The 16,061-nt window shown below is 51.9% G+C and overlaps 2 protein-coding genes across 2 annotated transcripts in view; one reads left to right on the plus strand and one right to left on the minus strand.

Annotated features, from left to right (window-relative positions):
• Nucleotides 1-230: 230 nt before the first annotated feature.
• On the minus strand, nt 231-16,044 carry MDH2 (malate dehydrogenase 2). Its single transcript, XM_047837659.1, has 9 exons — nt 15,862-16,044; nt 10,812-10,980; nt 8,922-9,005; nt 8,306-8,415; nt 6,671-6,796; nt 3,949-4,026; nt 2,734-2,833; nt 2,225-2,376; nt 231-546 (listed from the first exon to the last, which is right to left on the minus strand). Exons 1-9 carry the CDS (start codon nt 15,925-15,927, stop codon nt 415-417), a joined length of 1,017 nt encoding a protein of 338 aa, XP_047693615.1. The 5' UTR covers nt 15,928-16,044; the 3' UTR covers nt 231-414.
• Nucleotides 15,405-16,061, plus strand: part of STYXL1 (serine/threonine/tyrosine interacting like 1) — a 72,511-nt gene continuing 71,854 nt past the window's right edge. The window contains exon 1 of the mRNA XM_047837662.1: nt 15,405-15,531. The gene's annotated coding sequence lies outside the window, so the exon portion shown is untranslated. The remainder of the gene's footprint in view (nt 15,532-16,061) is intronic.

Here is a 16,061-nt window from a genome sequence, read left to right on the forward strand (position 1 = left end):
ACTCTGAGGAATCGGGCCGGAGCCGAGCCCTCCTCAGTTTGCACAGCTGAGGGACACATTGTTGCAGGGCAGGTTTGGGGGAAGAACAGCCACTGATAAAGATTCTAGATGTTCTCGAAGCTACTGATGAGACCATCATGCGTCAGTCTAATATGTAAATAACATCTTCCGATTCGTGATGCCAGACCCTCTGAAGCAGGGGGAAGAAAGCACATTTACGGAGACCTTGATAAAGAAATTCAGAGCCTGCTTTTATTGAGGCACCCACAGACGGACCCACGATTTGGAAGGGGCAGCAACGTTAACACAACACTCGTGGGTAACGCGACTGAAACACGAAGGGGTGTGAGACGGCTTTACAGGGACATGATGCCTTCATAAGTTAGGGACGCGGACCGCTCACCAGCTGCCCTCTCATTTCATGTTCTTCACGAACTCTTCTCCTTTCTTGATGGAGGCCTTCAGCTCAGGGAGGGCTTCGGCGATCATCTTCTCTTCGAAAGGAGAGATCTTGCCGATGCCTAGGTTCTTCTCGATGCCCTTTTTCTGGAGGAGAGAGGAGGTGATAAAAATGGACAATTCTGAAATTAACAACAACCGCTAAAAATACTGTAAATTTTACAGCCGGTTTCTGTGGACGAGGCTGTTGAACAAAACCCGCCATGTAACTTCACGGCTCTGCCCTGAGCCCGGGCTTCAGGCAGACGATCCTCGGCTAGGATCTGGACTCGGTCACTCACACCATGTGCACTTTGGCCAAGGCGGTTTCCTCATCTAGAAAACAGGCATACTTTCCACCTCAAAGGAGGCGGTGAGAACACACGCGGGCGACTTGGCACCCAGGGTGCTCGGTCGTTAGCAGCGCCGCATGTTCTTCTTCCCAACACACAGCATACTTTTGGGTTCTAGTCTTTTCCCTGAGTTGGTAATAGCCACCCGGGTCTGATGTAATCAAGTAGGCACACATGTAACATCAGGAAAACAACAGGTGTCTGTCACCGTGTCACCTCCACGGTTGAGCTGGTGTCTGTGTGAGCAGGGGAGGCTTCCAGGCCATCTCCCTGGAGAGCCCTCCCTGACTCCAGGGCCTGCAGGGCCTGCCCCACCACACTGGTCACGGCATTAGTCTGTTTAGTGGGTCTCTCCACCACACGGAGTCCCCGAGGCCCGGGGCCAATGTCTCCGGGATCTTTGGACACCAGGGCATCTGTGGGAAGGGCCCCTGGGTGGCTTGGCATGTCACCACACAGTTCCTTTCTGGGGAGAAGATGAAGGCAACCACACCATCAGCAGCCACCCACACATCAGAAACAGAGTGAGACTTAGGGGTTTCTGCTCCCTGAAGACTTGGGGAGGGTCATCAGACCAGACAGCTGCCTCCAAAACAGCCTGACTGAAGCCAAGCACTGGGGCCAGAGGGGCTCTATCCCAGACACCACGGTTCCAAGGGGGTCTGCAACACGTTCCAGGAAGAAAACCGGTAGGGGCGAGAGCAAGGGAGCAGGGACACCTGAGCTGGAAAATATCACAGCTCTGCCAGCTCTTCAGGCCTCCCCGGAAGAGGGACGGGGCTCGGCGCGCCCCGAGGTCAGAGCAAGAACGAACAAGCATGAGCCACGGGGCGACGTCACACAGGATGGGGAAGGGAAGCCTTTTCCTCCAGAAGTGCCCACGGCCGCCTGGAGACAGAACACGTGTCTCATCGAGAAACACAGCGAGGGGCGCCTGGGTGGCTCAGTCGGTTGAGCGTCCGACTTCAGCTCAGGTCATGATCTCACAGCTTGCGGGTTCGAGCCCCGCATTGGGCTCTGTGCTGACAGCTCAGAGCCTGGAGCCTGCTTCGGATTCTGTGTCTCATTCTCGCCCCGCCCCTCCCCAGCTCGTGCTCTCTCTCCTTCTCAAAAAGAAACATTAAAAAAAAAATTAAAACAAAAAAGAAAGAGACATAGTGAGACAGCTGCGCTGACCAGCCGGCAGAGCCACAGGGAAGGGATTCACATGCCAGCGGGTTCCTACCCAGCCCCCCTCAGCCTGAGGTTTCTCCCTGCTCTTAATTCTATGATGTGCATCCACCCTCCAAACCCCAGCACAGGCCAGGCACCGGGATGCAGTTACCGCACAACGGGAAACCGAATTATGGAGCAAACAGCCAGGGCTCCCGACCTTAAGCATAGACAATGAGCCTCCTTCCACGAGCCCAAGACACAGCCTCCAGGATACGTACCCCCAGCAGTAAAGGTGTGGAGAAATAGGGACAGTCTGTTTCTTGGGATTTAACGAAGGAACATTCGACAACTCCTTCCTTTCCGTTGATGGCATCCACGAGGGAGAAGACAAACCGGGCTCCGGCGTATGCCATGGACAGGGTGGCAGAGCCTAGGAGGGCACGGGCAGGTTAGCCAAGCCAGCACTGGGACCGTAAAGCCCAGGAGAGCCCGCCCTGTCAGCTAAGTAACATCTTCCACATCTTCCCCTTTAGCGGTGAAGAATTCAGTCAGCGTCTCTTCACTTTACAAACTCGTGAATGGCACACAACTGGCTTGGCCAAGCTCAGACGCCCTTCCATGCCACACAGCCGAGCTGCCCTCTGCTGCGGGACGGGCTCACCCAGTGAACACACCTGAAGCTAAGAGAAGGGTTCACTGCCTGCCCGGGCCCTTCCGGTCTTCAGCGGTGAGCTGGAGGGCCTCTGGCATCAGCACCCCACACGGGGGTCGTCCCCCAAGAATCTACCTGCTCCAGCTTTGGCCTTCACCACCTCCGTGCCGGCCTCCTGGATCCGCCCAGTGACGGCTGTCAGCTGGTCCTGGGGTAGGTCCACCTTGGGAGTACACTGCAGGCCAAAGTCACAGGGAGCACGTGAGCAGGGGCTGCTGCCACTCCCAGACCCCACGTCCCCTCCCCGTCATGGCAGGACCCCCCTGCCGCCACTGCACGGGATACCAAGACCACCTTTGCTTTAAAGTACGTCACCTTTTTGGGAGGTGTAGTGCGGTCCCTACTCATTTTTTTTTTTTTAAGTGGGTTCCACACCCAACCTGGGGCTTGAACTCACGACCCCGAGATTAAGAGTCATAGGCTCCAGCGACTGAGCCAGCCAGGCGCTCCCGGTTCCTACTCATTTTTAAACAACTTTTAGTATTTTGGACTAATTTTAGATTTAGCGAAGAGTCGTAAAGACAGCACAAAGATTTCCCTCACCCAGCCTACCCTAACGTTAGCATCCCACGTAACCACGGGGCAATTCTAAGGAACAGAAAATCATCATCGATATGTTGACTACGGGCCCCACCCAGAGGTCACCCACTTCCCCACTGCTGTCCCTTTCCTGTCCCTTTTCTGATCCAGGACCCCAGCGGACGGTTATCCCAGCTCAGTCTACTCCTTAGTGGTCCCGTCTTCCGGGACACTTGTCAAGAGTACCGACTGCTCGTTTTGTAGAATGTCTCTCAATTTAGATTTACGGGAGGTTTCCCTCATGCTTTTCTTACAACGTTATGCACTTTTGGTGAGGACACCACAAATATTTTGACTCCTTCCGTGTGCGTTAAACTCGGGGATCAGGACACTGGTTTCGTTTTCCTCATCTGCGGTGGCGTTCACCTGGTCTCTACTCATTTTTAAACACAACAGCTTTGCCTGCTCTGACCTACCCGGGAATTCAGCGGTCCCCGCGGCAGTCTCGCCGTGTTGGGAGCAGGCCGCCGCGAGCACCTTCTGACCGCGCTCGCTCCCGCAGGTGTGGACCCCGAGTTGCCGGAGCCCAACCGCAGCCCCACAGGCCACTCGAGAGTCCTCCAGACAATGGGCGGGCCGTAACCACAGCAGGAATCCTCTCGAAATACAAAGATGCTGAGTTCTTTGTCAGTCTGTCTTTAGTGCCTCAAAGCGGAACCTCTGAAAGGCGTTCGTGATCCTAAGGCTTCCTGGCAAAGGTGACGCACTTACCTGAGAGATCAGGGGGATGATGGTCTTCCCAGCATGGCCGCCAATGACAGGAACATTGACTCGAGCTGGATCCAAACCCTGGCCACCAGAGTATGAAGCTTTGTTAATTTTTAAAGCTCTTTGAGTATAAAATGTCATATCCACCTAAAGCACCGATCCTGGAAAATCCCACAGAACTCAGAACAAAGAAACTACAAAAGACTGAGTCCAGCTGTATTTAGAGTCCCTCCCCCGGCCCCACCACATGGTGGAGCAGCAGTGTGAACGGGGCAGCGCGGAATGACGCGTCATCTAGGGAGGTTACTACGAGGGTCTTCCTTGACAGTGAGCAGAAAACGGCCTCCATGTAGGGTCCCCCCCGGTGGTCCCCGTCGGTCTGGTATCTTCTCAGAACCTGAGGATGACCGTCGTCTTCCCCAGAGCTAATGTCATTCTCCTAGCACAAGCCCAGACTCATGTCCCTACACTGTGTCAGAGACAACAAGTCAAATTCCCTTGCCTTCATTCTAGAGCAAAATTCAAAAACAATTCTAGGAAACCCGGGGGTGAGAACTCTGTCAGCTCAATCTGTGATCAGGACAGAATAAAACTGAGTTGTAAGGGGTCAAAACCCCATGGTTCTTTGTGGGGGCCTGCCAGAAGAGGCCGATTCGTTTGTTAAACCGGAGGCACGACGCCCCCACAAATCTGTGGACCAGGTATTTCTTAAGATGGTCAAAAAAAGGAATCTGGTGGGAGTTATGGGAGAGAAGTGAGCAGTCCCCAAATGATGCCACTTTTCTCAAATGCCGTGGCTGCTAAAGAGAGCAGCCCTCAGTTAGGAACCAGCCTTGCCCGGGAAGGGGGACACAGCCGGATCAAGTTCACGGAGCAGGGGGCTCACGTGGAAGTCCCTCTGTGCCAAGGCAGTGTGCCGGTCACCAGGGACACAGGCGTGGACAGACAGAGCCCCTGTTTTTGAGACACTCACTGTCGATTACAAGACAGACACAAATGACGTCCCACTGTCATGTGCTAAGACAGCCGCATGGGGCGGCCTCGGAAGGGTAGCACTTCCTTAGCCTGGGAGAGCCTTCTTGGGAGAGACTTAACTTCATCTGGGAAGCAGCAGCAGGACTTTGCCAAAGGAAGCGTTTTCTAGGCTAAATGAGCAGAGGCCTAGGGTACAAGAAATACCTACAACATCAGCAGAAATGCAAAGAGAAGGTGGCAAAGGGGGCAAGAGATGGCCGAGGGACTGAGGAGGGTCCAGACGCTGGAGGTTTAAGGGCCAACTTTCATTCCTGATACAATTCAGGATTTTCTCAGAACGCCAGAGACTTGAGGTAAAGGGCAATTCACTGAACTGAAGCCTGACAAGCATTAGAGTCTCTGCCAGGGGCCAAGACCCCCACCTTCCTTCACCTCAAACAGAACTTCTCTGGCTACGATAGCACCGTCCAGAACTTTCTGCGAGAACACAGAAGCCACATCTGAAATGTGGCCAGTGCAACGAGGACACGGATTTCTAGTTTTATGTGATTCTAAGTAACCAAACCAGCCCCATGTAGCTGGTGTGTTGCCGCAGGACTGGGGCCTGGGGGAGATGGTGTGCTTCGGCCAAGAGCTGGTAGCACCACGAGTGCCCAAAGGGAATGAGCACTGTGGCTTCCGTGAAACCGGGCTGGGAGCCTCAGGAAGCCCGAACCCCACCCTCTCGGCCCGTTCTCGGTCAGACTCAGCTGAGCACAAGCTCGCCCAGAAAGCTGGTCCTGACTCAGACAACCGCCCTACATGCCCATGCCGAACCGGTTACTTGATAACATTGTCTCTTGAATCCCAAGGGCTCCCCTATCTTCTGGATCTCTGGGACACCCGCGCCTAGCACAGAAGCTGGGGACACGCCGCAGCACGAGCTAAAGCAGGGTGTCACCCTTCAGAGGCGAACCTGCCAGGCGCACAGGGAGCAGGGGGTACAACGAAGGTCAACGGTGTCGTGTGTGCCCTCCTTGCTTGGCCGTGCGCATGACCCCTGTTCCTACTTCAGAGTCCCCCTCATCTGCAAAGTCAGAAAAAAACAGCCTGAAGCTCAGGAGGGGCACTTCTTTAGGTCAGAGGAAGTGGTTCTGCTGGATCCACACCCCAAGACTCGGAAGCGAGCAATGAGAGGCACCGAGGACGCCAGAGCTGGCGCCCATGTCAAACCCACCCCAGGACGGGCCTGGCAGCTCAGTCGGCAGCCCAAGGAGCCGCAGGCAACTGGCCAGATGTGAACTCGATGAGGCAACCCAAGACGGGAGCCAGAACTATCGATCAGGAATGAAAGTCCTGACACCTCAGGCCTTCCGGAACCTTCCTTAGTTCTTCGTGTTTGCCAACTTTACCATTTGTCTAACAATCAGCAGGTAAATCCTGTTAGTTCTAATTTTGAGAGGCAATGAACTTGGAGAGTACAACCCAGCTGAGCCAGCGAGAAACCCAGGAAAAGCCTGGACCCATAAGGCACCAGGGAGGACAGACAGAGTCGAGTCAAGACTGAAGCTGACCACGGTTCAAACCTCCATGGGCCTGTGTGGATTGCCCAAGAAAGCGTGAGGGCAACTCTCCCCAACAGGGGCAAGCCCCAAGAACACTGATGATTCTGGAGTCACAAGTGACGTGTAAGTGCCTGGTCTCCTATGCCCATAGGTCAGCCAAGGACAGCCAGGAACATAACTTGAAAAATATCCGGCGCAGCTCTTACCTTCAGTTCTGCAATAAAAGTGTTGGCTCTGACAATGTCCAGGGTTGTCACCCCGAAGATTTTATTGGGGTTGTATACTCCATGCTTCTTGAAAACTTCCGCCGTAATCGGGATGGTGGAGTTAACCTAGTAGATCGAGAGAGTGGCATAACTTGCTCTGCATTCTGAGAGAAGAGGCATGTGACCGAAGGACAAGTCTGTTCCCCAGACCATTAATAAGTCCTAAGGTGCCAAACCGCTCCGCTGTTTATAGGCAAGCCACCCTCAAGACAGAACAGGTCACCGTGGGCCAACTTCCTCTTTTCCCCCTGACGTGAACAAAGAGCCCTTCGTCCTGGCAGGTGCTGTTTACCCCTAGTGGCTTCTGGGCCCACAGCTCCAATGGGCACGTGCCTTGCCAGCTACCGACCTAAATCGTGAGGACGGCTCCACGGGACACTGTCCTCCCCAGCTTGGGCTGACACCTGAACGGCCATTCCTAAAACAGGACGGCATCGCACACGGCCAGAGACCGAGGGCTTGGGGTCAAGTCCCAGCTCTGCTGCTCTGCGAGGCAACCCTGGGCAAGCTTCCTCAACTCCTAGGACTTGGTTCCTCACCGTAACACAGAGGAGACAACTACCCCACGAGGCTGTGAGGATTATAGGACTTAATATATAGCAAGTGCGGACACATTGCCGGGTGCATAGAAAAAATGTAATAAAAACGAAAGAAAACGGCAGGACTTCTATCAGGCACCAGGTTAGCTTCCCGGCAGCAGCTGCTTTCCATGGCTGACTGGATGCCCCGAGGAGGGCGAGCCAGGTGGAGATCCGCTTCTCAGAGGCACCGGGCACAGCCTCTCGTGGGGCACAATCTCGTGGATTGGCAGGCACATCCCCAGTCAACACCACTGTGGCTGCACTTCTACCCAGAACCCGATCCTCAGAGACCAGATTCGCCCAGGAGGGAGGCACGGAGAGGGCTGTGGTTAAATGCAACCTGGGCTGCTGGGGAGGCTTGGGGGCCACGCCGTCTTCTCAGGGAGGAGACAGCACACGTGCTTTCAGGTTTGGAGGATAAGCTCCCTACAAAAACCCGCGAGCAGGGCCTGGGGTGGCTGTGCAAGCGTGACAGGGAACCAGGAAGGGCAAACCCCGAGCAGAATACAGTAAAAGAAGTCAACAGGCCACAACCATCAGGGTTGAATGGAGCCTAATGAATGGACTTTTCCAGGGCGCCTGGGTGGCTCGGTCGGTTGAGCATCCAACTCTTGATTTCAGCTCAGGTCACGATCTCAGGGTCGTGGGATCGAGCCCCGCGTCTGTGTGGACAGCGGAGCCTGTCTGGGATTCTCTCTCTGTGTCCCTCTCCCTCTTGCACACGTGCACGTGCTCTCTCAAAATAAATAAATAAACATTAAAACAACAATGACAGACTTTTCAGGTGGAGAAACTAAGACACAGAGAGGGGAAGTGATTTGCCCAAAGGCACACAAATGGTGGAAAACCCAGGCTGAAATTCCCAGTTACTTCATCCAATCTGTCCCCTGCAGCACCTTAACCGGATATTTGTCCCTGTAAGCATATCTGCACACTTTTGCTAATTACGAGCTTTCGGCACAGTATTCACAGCCTACCTGCCACAGGCACTTACCGGGTTTGAAATGATGCAGATCATGGCCTCGGGGCAATGCTGGGCGCAGGCAGCGGTCAGGGTGGCCACGATGGAGGCATTGGTGTTGAACAGATCATCCCGTGTCATGCCTGAGAACGATCCAATTCAACATGCTCACAGAGCACGGAAGGAATTGCCAAAGGTGTAGCAAGTGCTCTGTTACGGTTGTTAGATACCCTGGGTGAGACAGGGTCCCCCTTCCAAGGAAATCTATCTTGTAGGAGAAACAACCCAGTGTGACGCATGTCCAAACAGAGGCTGGTGGAGGGGGTGGAGTGTGGGGAGGAGCCAGGGAGGGAGGGATCTGAGGAGGATCATCCAGGATCAGTGAGAATTCCCGAGGGGCAGGTGAAGGAAAGGGCACTCCACTCGGACAGCGGGCACAGAAGCACCAGACTGAGCAGGGGACAGACACAGCAGACGCGCGTAAGGCTTTAGCCAGGCCAAGGAGGAGATATCCCTCTATCCCGCAGGTACTGGGGAGCCTTTGGAATTTTTCTCTGCCATGGAAACAATTACTTGATCCAGTTTAAAGGAAAACCACTTCCTCACCAGACCCGCAGGGAGACACTAGGCAGGGCTTTCAAACACACACCTGGTTTTCTCGGGACTCCTGCGGGAATAACCACCACATCACAACCTTTCAGGCAGTCTGGCAGCTGCTCAGGTCCGAGGTAGCCTAGAAAATACCATCCCCCCAGGAAAGAGCAAGTTCACCGTTTCTGACCTGGGCAGGCGAGCACATCTTTGGGGACAGAGCTGGGGAAGATGGCCAGCCCCACCCGGGTCCGACGCCGACTGAAGGCCTCAGGTGTAAGGCCCCAGGTGTAAGGCCCACCTGTGAAGTGCTTCCTGGCCACTAATGCCGATGAGTTTGACAATCCCGGCACTCTTTCACGCTACTTTCCTCCAGCTGCCAACTGCCCAGCCCCCGACCCATTCAGAATGGACCAACCCTAGAGGTTTTACCCAAACCAAACCAAGTCCGCTGTTTGCCTTCACCTGACCTGCTAGCTCCTGAAAGGCCTTCTCAGCCCCCAGGTCAAAGAGCTGCTCATCTCCCTCCCCAATCATCCTGACGAAAGCTCCATCTCGGGGTCAGATCAGAAGGCACACTGAGCGCCATGAAAGAAAGTCACAGAGCTGACAACGCAGGACCTCTAAGCATTTGGATCCAGTTTGCTTGTTCTTAGGGGAAAAGGTCCATTTTCAAAGATTTCAAGGGAAATTTGCTCCAATGACCAATATCTGCTTTGATTTGAACTTTTTCCTTATTGCAGGACCTTCCAGAAGACCTGAAAGAGGACGAGCAAACCAACTGAGGCTATGGAAGGCACAAAAACGTTAAGTTCTGACAGCTGACCTCCTGAGCTGTTTGCACCAGCGGAGGATGCGTGTAAACACCACCACACAGGGCACTTCCATACACCGTCAGCAGAGACGGATCACTGCCACCGCGATGCACCGCCATTTGGTGTATAATACGGTATAATCTTTGACATAGTCATACCTCCTGATTGACTTTTAATCCTAAGAAACAAGATGTGAAGATGAAGATGTTCGTCACAGCTTGTGTTTGTGTCTCCAGTGGAGAAACACAGGAAATAGCCCAAAGGCCAACAGGACGGCCAAAATAAATCAGTGACCAACTATAGAATTGCCTTAAAAATGATTTAACCAAGGGGCGCCTGGGTGGCTCAGTCGATTGAGGATCTGACTCTTGATTTCGGCTCAGGTCATGACCTCAGGGTTGTGGGATTGAGCCCCATGTTGGGTTCTGGGCTGAGTGTGGAGGCTGCTTGGGAGTCCCTCTCTGCCTGTCCCCCACTCGTGCATGTGTATGAGTGTGTGTGTGTGTGTGTGTGTGTGTGTGTGTGTGTGTACATATTCTCGCTCTCTCTCTCTCTCAAGAATAAACTTAAAAAAAAAAATGGTTTAACCAATTTGGTAACATGGATAAATACTGCTACAAAGTAAAAGTAAGGGGCGCCTGGGTGGCTCAGTCAGTTGAACTTCTGACTTCGGCTCAGGCCATGATCTCATGGTTTTCTGAGTTCAAGCCCCATATCGGGCTCTCTGCTGTCAGCACAAAGCCTGCTTTAGATCCTCTGTCCCACTCTCTCTGCCCCTGCCCCGCTCGCATGCTCTCTCTCTCTCGTAAGTAAACAAACAAACAAAAAAGTTAAAATAACCAGGATATATAAGTCCCCCCAAATTCCCCTTCCTGATCCTATTGTCTTTTCAAATTAGAAAAAATTAAAAATGGGAAGATTAGACCACCTTTGTTTTCTTCTGAAAGATACTGCTATATAATTTTTACAGGCTCAAGTCCAGAAAGACATTAATTACTTGTGAAATTCAGTTTTACAGTGAACTTGGAAACCCTGGCTCTGATGTAGTTTCGTCGAAGAATTCTATTCTACGGCTTGGATCCCGGTCTACCGGGGAGAAGAGAAGCAGAGTCCAGGGTCAGCGTGCCCAGTACCTTTCACAGCTGCTCTGGTCTCGATGTGGCTCAGATCTGCAGCCACTCCGGGTGTGTGAGCAATGTCGTAGAGGGTCAGGCGGCTCACCAAGGGGCTGTTCTTGAGGAGAAGCGAAAGCGGCTGCCCAATTCCTCCAGAAGCCCCTAACACGGCTACTTTAGCATTGTTCTGTAAAGGGGCACAGAGAAAGGACTCTTAATATAGAATCGGCATTAAAAGTATTCACGTGACAGCCTGTAAAATACCACACTGGGCCTCCTTTATGGCCATGGTGCCAAAGAAGACACAATTGTATTTCGACCAGTCCAAAGGTCCAGTTTTCTTTTGAAACACAGAAGCTTATCTCAGGAAAATGAGGAACTTAGGTCTACAGATGTTGTCACGGTCCGGGTCGTACTGCACACACCCTCCGCAAGGGGAACAAGCCTCACTCAGGCTGCCTTCTCTGCAGCCTGTAGTTTTAAAAACTATACACACACACATGCAAGCACCTACCAGCAGGCTGTCACAGTACTTGGGGATGCGGACTTCCTACCTGCCACACGCTAGAATGACTTGCAAACTACAACAAGGCCTGCGAGCTCAAAGACGTGCAAACGGGGTAAGGGGCATCTAGTGTGACAAGCACCACACAGGTAGATGCCGGGAAAGGCAGCGGTACAAAGAGAACGAGCTGTTTGGGGGGGATTTTGAAGGATGAGTAGGAGTTTACCAGATGGATGTCAGGGGGAGAAGTATGGAATACGGCCTACTGAAGGGAAACAGTCCTCTATGGCTCAAGCATTGCTGGACACACGTGGAGGAAGGAAGAAGGTAGGGCCAAAGCTAAGGGCCTAGCAGAGTGCATCTAGTTCTTTTGGGCAAAGGAGGACCACTGAAAGGCCTTAAAAGCTGGGAAAAGCATGTCCAGAACTGTGTTTTACAAAGTTATGAGGCAGGATGGAAGACAGACTGTAGATCTTCAAGAATGGAGGCAGGGAGACTACTGCAATAGTCCAAGCATGATTCAAGGGTGGGATAAAGGCAAGCATGAAGGATGGGTGAGCTACAAGTGATTCAGTTACTCCCTCCCCTCTCCCTCTATCCAGATGGTGAGCAGAGGGACAAATCTGGGATGACAGCTTCCTGGCTTAAGTAGACCACGTTGCCTTTAAGCTTGGTCTGGAGGTCCTATCCATCTGCACTGGGATTAATGGTAGCCACGGACAAGGCACAAAAGAGAACACAGAGTGACAGGAGCACTAGAGACAGAGCCCTATGAATACCAGCATAAAGGAGGAAGAGGAGTCTGTGAAGGATGATGACCAGGTGAGACTTAAATTAAGGCCACCCTCACCCCAGCCATCCTGAATGACTAACTGAATGACTGCCTCCTGGTAACCTTTCCTATGAAAGGAATTGATGAAGTGGGATACAAGCCAAACACAGGCAATTTGATTCTTCACTTTGGGAAGGAAGAAAGGAAGGAAAGAAAGGATGGAAAGAAAGAAAGAAAAAGAAAAGAATAGAAGAAAAACTAAGTCTTAGAAGAACAGATCTATTCTAAGCAGTGCTCTGAAGCTCACTCTTATTATACACAAGGCACCCTTCCCCATAAGGCTCACTCAAGGCCTAACCAAAATTCCTCGGTGAGCTGGTTTCTGCTGTAACCCAACAAATGAGAAGGGGGATTATTCCTGGCAGGCAGGCAGGCAGGCAGGCAGCTGCCAGGGAAGGAGACAAACTGAGAAAACAGAGACAAAAATCCAAAGCACTGCATGTGGCCATCTAGGGTCCTTACACTATCGACATAGATCTCTACGGCAACGGATGCTGGTAATTATGGACTTTGGTTATCAAAACCTGAAACGAGGGGCGCCTGGGTGGCGCAGTCGGTTAAGCGTCCGACTTCAGCCAGGTCACGATCTCGCGGTCCGTGAGTTCGAGCCCCGCGTCGGGCTCTGGGCTGATGGCTCAGAACCTGGAGCCTGTTTCCGATTCTGTGTCTCCCTCTCTCTCTGCCCCTCCCCCATTCATGCTCTGTCTCTCTCTGTCCCAAAAATAAATAAACGTTGAAAAAAAAAAAAAACTAAAAAAAAAAAAACCTGAAACGAAACCCCAAACCAAGCCCAACCAACTGCCCATCATGTGCCATCTGCTTAAGAAAGGTAAACCCTAAAAGCATACACAACTAAAATTCAAACTCAGTTTTGTTTTGTTTTTTAAATTGGTACTGTAAAGGGGGACCCCTGACTTCCCAGAAGACTTCACTAGCCACATCAACCAGAACCCAAGGCCTGGCAATGCCATCCACTTCCAGACCTTCAGTTATCACTCTCATGTCTTGTCTCTAATCCTTGGAACTCTCAAATTCCAACTCCCACATTCCCAGCTCTGTTAGACATTCCAACTGTCTAAGTAAGTTTATGCTATCTCTCCTACCCTGTTCCCAAATAGTACCTGTGTTCTCCCAAATCCAAACCCTTAGAAGCATTTCCTGCCTCTTCCCTTATCCTGCCTTCCCTTCCCCCAGTTAAGACAGGAAGGACTTGGCATCTCAAACATCTTCCCAACCTGTCCCTGACTTCTGTTCCTGTTCCATTGTCTATCTTAGGCCCCTCACCACCACCTTCAACCATTCTTCAGAAAATTAAACTTTTGAGGGGCCCCTGGGTGGCTTAGTCCGTAAAGCATCCGACTTCGGCTCAGGTCATGATCTCACGGCTTGTGGGTTCAAGCCCTGCATGGGGCTCTGTGCTGACAGCTGGGAGCCTGGAGCCTGCTTCGGATTGTCTCCCTCTCTCTCTCTGCCCCTCCCCCGCTCACACTCTGTCTGTCTCTCTCTCAAAATAAACATAATAAAAAATTTTATTAAAAAAAAGAAAATTAAACTTTTGGGCATTTCACTTCCTTGCTCAAAAATCTCCTTGAAGTTCCTCATGCCCAGATTGCTCAGCCCGGCTTCCAAGGCTGACCAGGGCAGTAGATCCACCATGGAGCCCCATGGAGATTACTCAAAAATAAAATAAAAAAGAAACAGACTGACCTGATGCCCTCACCAGGGTCCTTAAGTGAATTGGTCCCTTATGATACATAAGATAATCTCCTCCCTTATGATGACCTCCTCGCTCTTACTTTCAATGTTGAGGTGATGTCATTGTTTGTCTATTACAAGGTTTCGTTAATTTAGTTAACATGTATAAAAACACAGTCCTTCAGTGGCGGAATCTTTACAATGTGATGAGAATCTGTGGTACTGCAGAGATTAACTGGTGATCTCTTCCTAAAAGACCAGTCTCCAAACTTGCTGACCTTTTCTGCGCTGAGGAGTGGTGGTCAACAGCACACTGCTCAGTGTGCTTTATGATGTAAGTTTACTATAGTTTCTTTTTAAAGTTCTGTTTTCTTGTGTTGTAACACATATATTAATACACACAGGGAGAAATAAATATATTGAGGCTGTGCACTTGATTCACTTTTACTGTTAAGGATAGGGGATCCAAAGTCTCTAGACCAATGTTATCTACTTTGCTCAAGCTCATCTTTCTGACTTACTCTAATGCCTTCATCAATATTGCCACTTCTATGTCCATGTGCATTTTATTTTAATTTTTTAGAGAGAAAGAGTGCAAGTGGGGGAGGAGGCAGAGGGAGAGACAGTCTTAAGCAGGCTCCATGTTCAGCACGGAGCCTGATGCGGGGCTCAATCCCATGACTCTGGGACCATGACCTGGGCCAAAATCAAGAGTTGATGCTCAACCAGCTGAGCTACCCAGGTGCCCCTCCAATATGCATTTTAAACTCAGCATTTCAAACTGAGCTCCTGATAGCCTCCCCCTGTCCAAGTCCACTCTCTGCCAGCAGTCTTTCCCATCTCAGCAATCAGCAATGTCAAAGCCTGAAGCCTTGGTGTCCTCCGTCTGGAACCCTTTATCAGACCATCTGTCGGCAAATCCTACGGTGTTACCTGTGATCAGTTCCCTTCCCCCCACTCCTCAGCATCAATCTTCAGCATCTGTCCTAAGTTTACTCCTTTTGAGCCTATCTCAAGTGCCACTTCTTAGACATCTTATCTCCTGCAGCACCCAGCACAGATCTTGGTAAGCATGGATACTCAATGCTATTATTGTGTACTTATTTTTCAAATGAACTGAATACACAAGAAACTGACCTGAAGGACAGAAGCTAAAGCAGAAATTTGGAATCTCCTTTACTAATCACCTCCCTTTTGGATGCAGTGCTTAAGAGGCAACGTGGGCATCTCCTGGGTTCTCAAACTTTGGTTATATTGGAATCACCTGGGACACCTGATAAACATACAAAGGTGCAGGTACTACCCTCCCTTCAATGAACCTGGGTCTGGTCTGCATTAGCTTTCAGGTGATTCTGACACACACCAGTTTGAGAACCACCATCCTAGAAGATGCCTAAAAATAGCTTAGGTTAAGTACTCCCAGGCCAAGTGTTGCACAGTCACCACACCTGGGGTCAGGCCCAGTCCGCCCACAGCAGGAAGGATCCTTCAAAAGAGTCCTTAAGAGGAAACAGCGTCTTTAGGTTCTTAAAAGGAAGCTTGGTAATTCAAAAACCACTGACGGTGAGCGGAAGAGCTGGCTTTTAATCCTCTGGCTAAATGACTGTGTAACAACCTTGGACCAGTTCCCTACCCTCGGTATCTCATTCTGCACTATGGAGTTAATAATTACACGTTATTTGTACGGATGCTACAGAAAGAACAAGGTTAGTACTATAGAAAGTTGCATACAAGCATAAATTACTTTCGGCCCTGCAGCCCGGGCTTCTCAACCCTGAAGGAATGCAGGGCAAGAACAGGTCCTCTTGGGGTCCGGAGGACGAGCTGGGGGACTCCCCCCACCACTTTCTCCCGGGCTTTCTTTTGGCACTTCCCGCACAGAAACCGGGCCGGCCCAGGGCGCCACAGCCGCGGGTCGGTACCGGGCCGCCCTGCGATCTAGGGCGGCCCCGGGGATCAGGGCTGCTCGCGAGCCCAGAACCCACGTGGCCCAGGCAGGGGACCCCCGCCTGCAGGCAGCCCCTCATCGGGCCTACCTGGGCTGAGGTGCTGAAGCTGCGGCGGAGAGCGGCGCCGGCAGGGCGGGCGAGGGCGGACAGCATGGCTGTAGCGGGAGGGGCGCGGACCGGCAGGCAAAGGAGCTGGCGGAGGCAAGTGACACCAACGACCTCCACGGTGTACAGGCCCTGCCGGCTCCGCTCCGCTCGGCCTCGCGAGAATGGCCCGGCTTCCGGCC

This window comes from Prionailurus viverrinus, chromosome E3, assembly GCF_022837055.1.
Source record: "Prionailurus viverrinus isolate Anna chromosome E3, UM_Priviv_1.0, whole genome shotgun sequence".
NCBI classification, from domain to species: domain Eukaryota; kingdom Metazoa; phylum Chordata; class Mammalia; order Carnivora; family Felidae; genus Prionailurus; species Prionailurus viverrinus.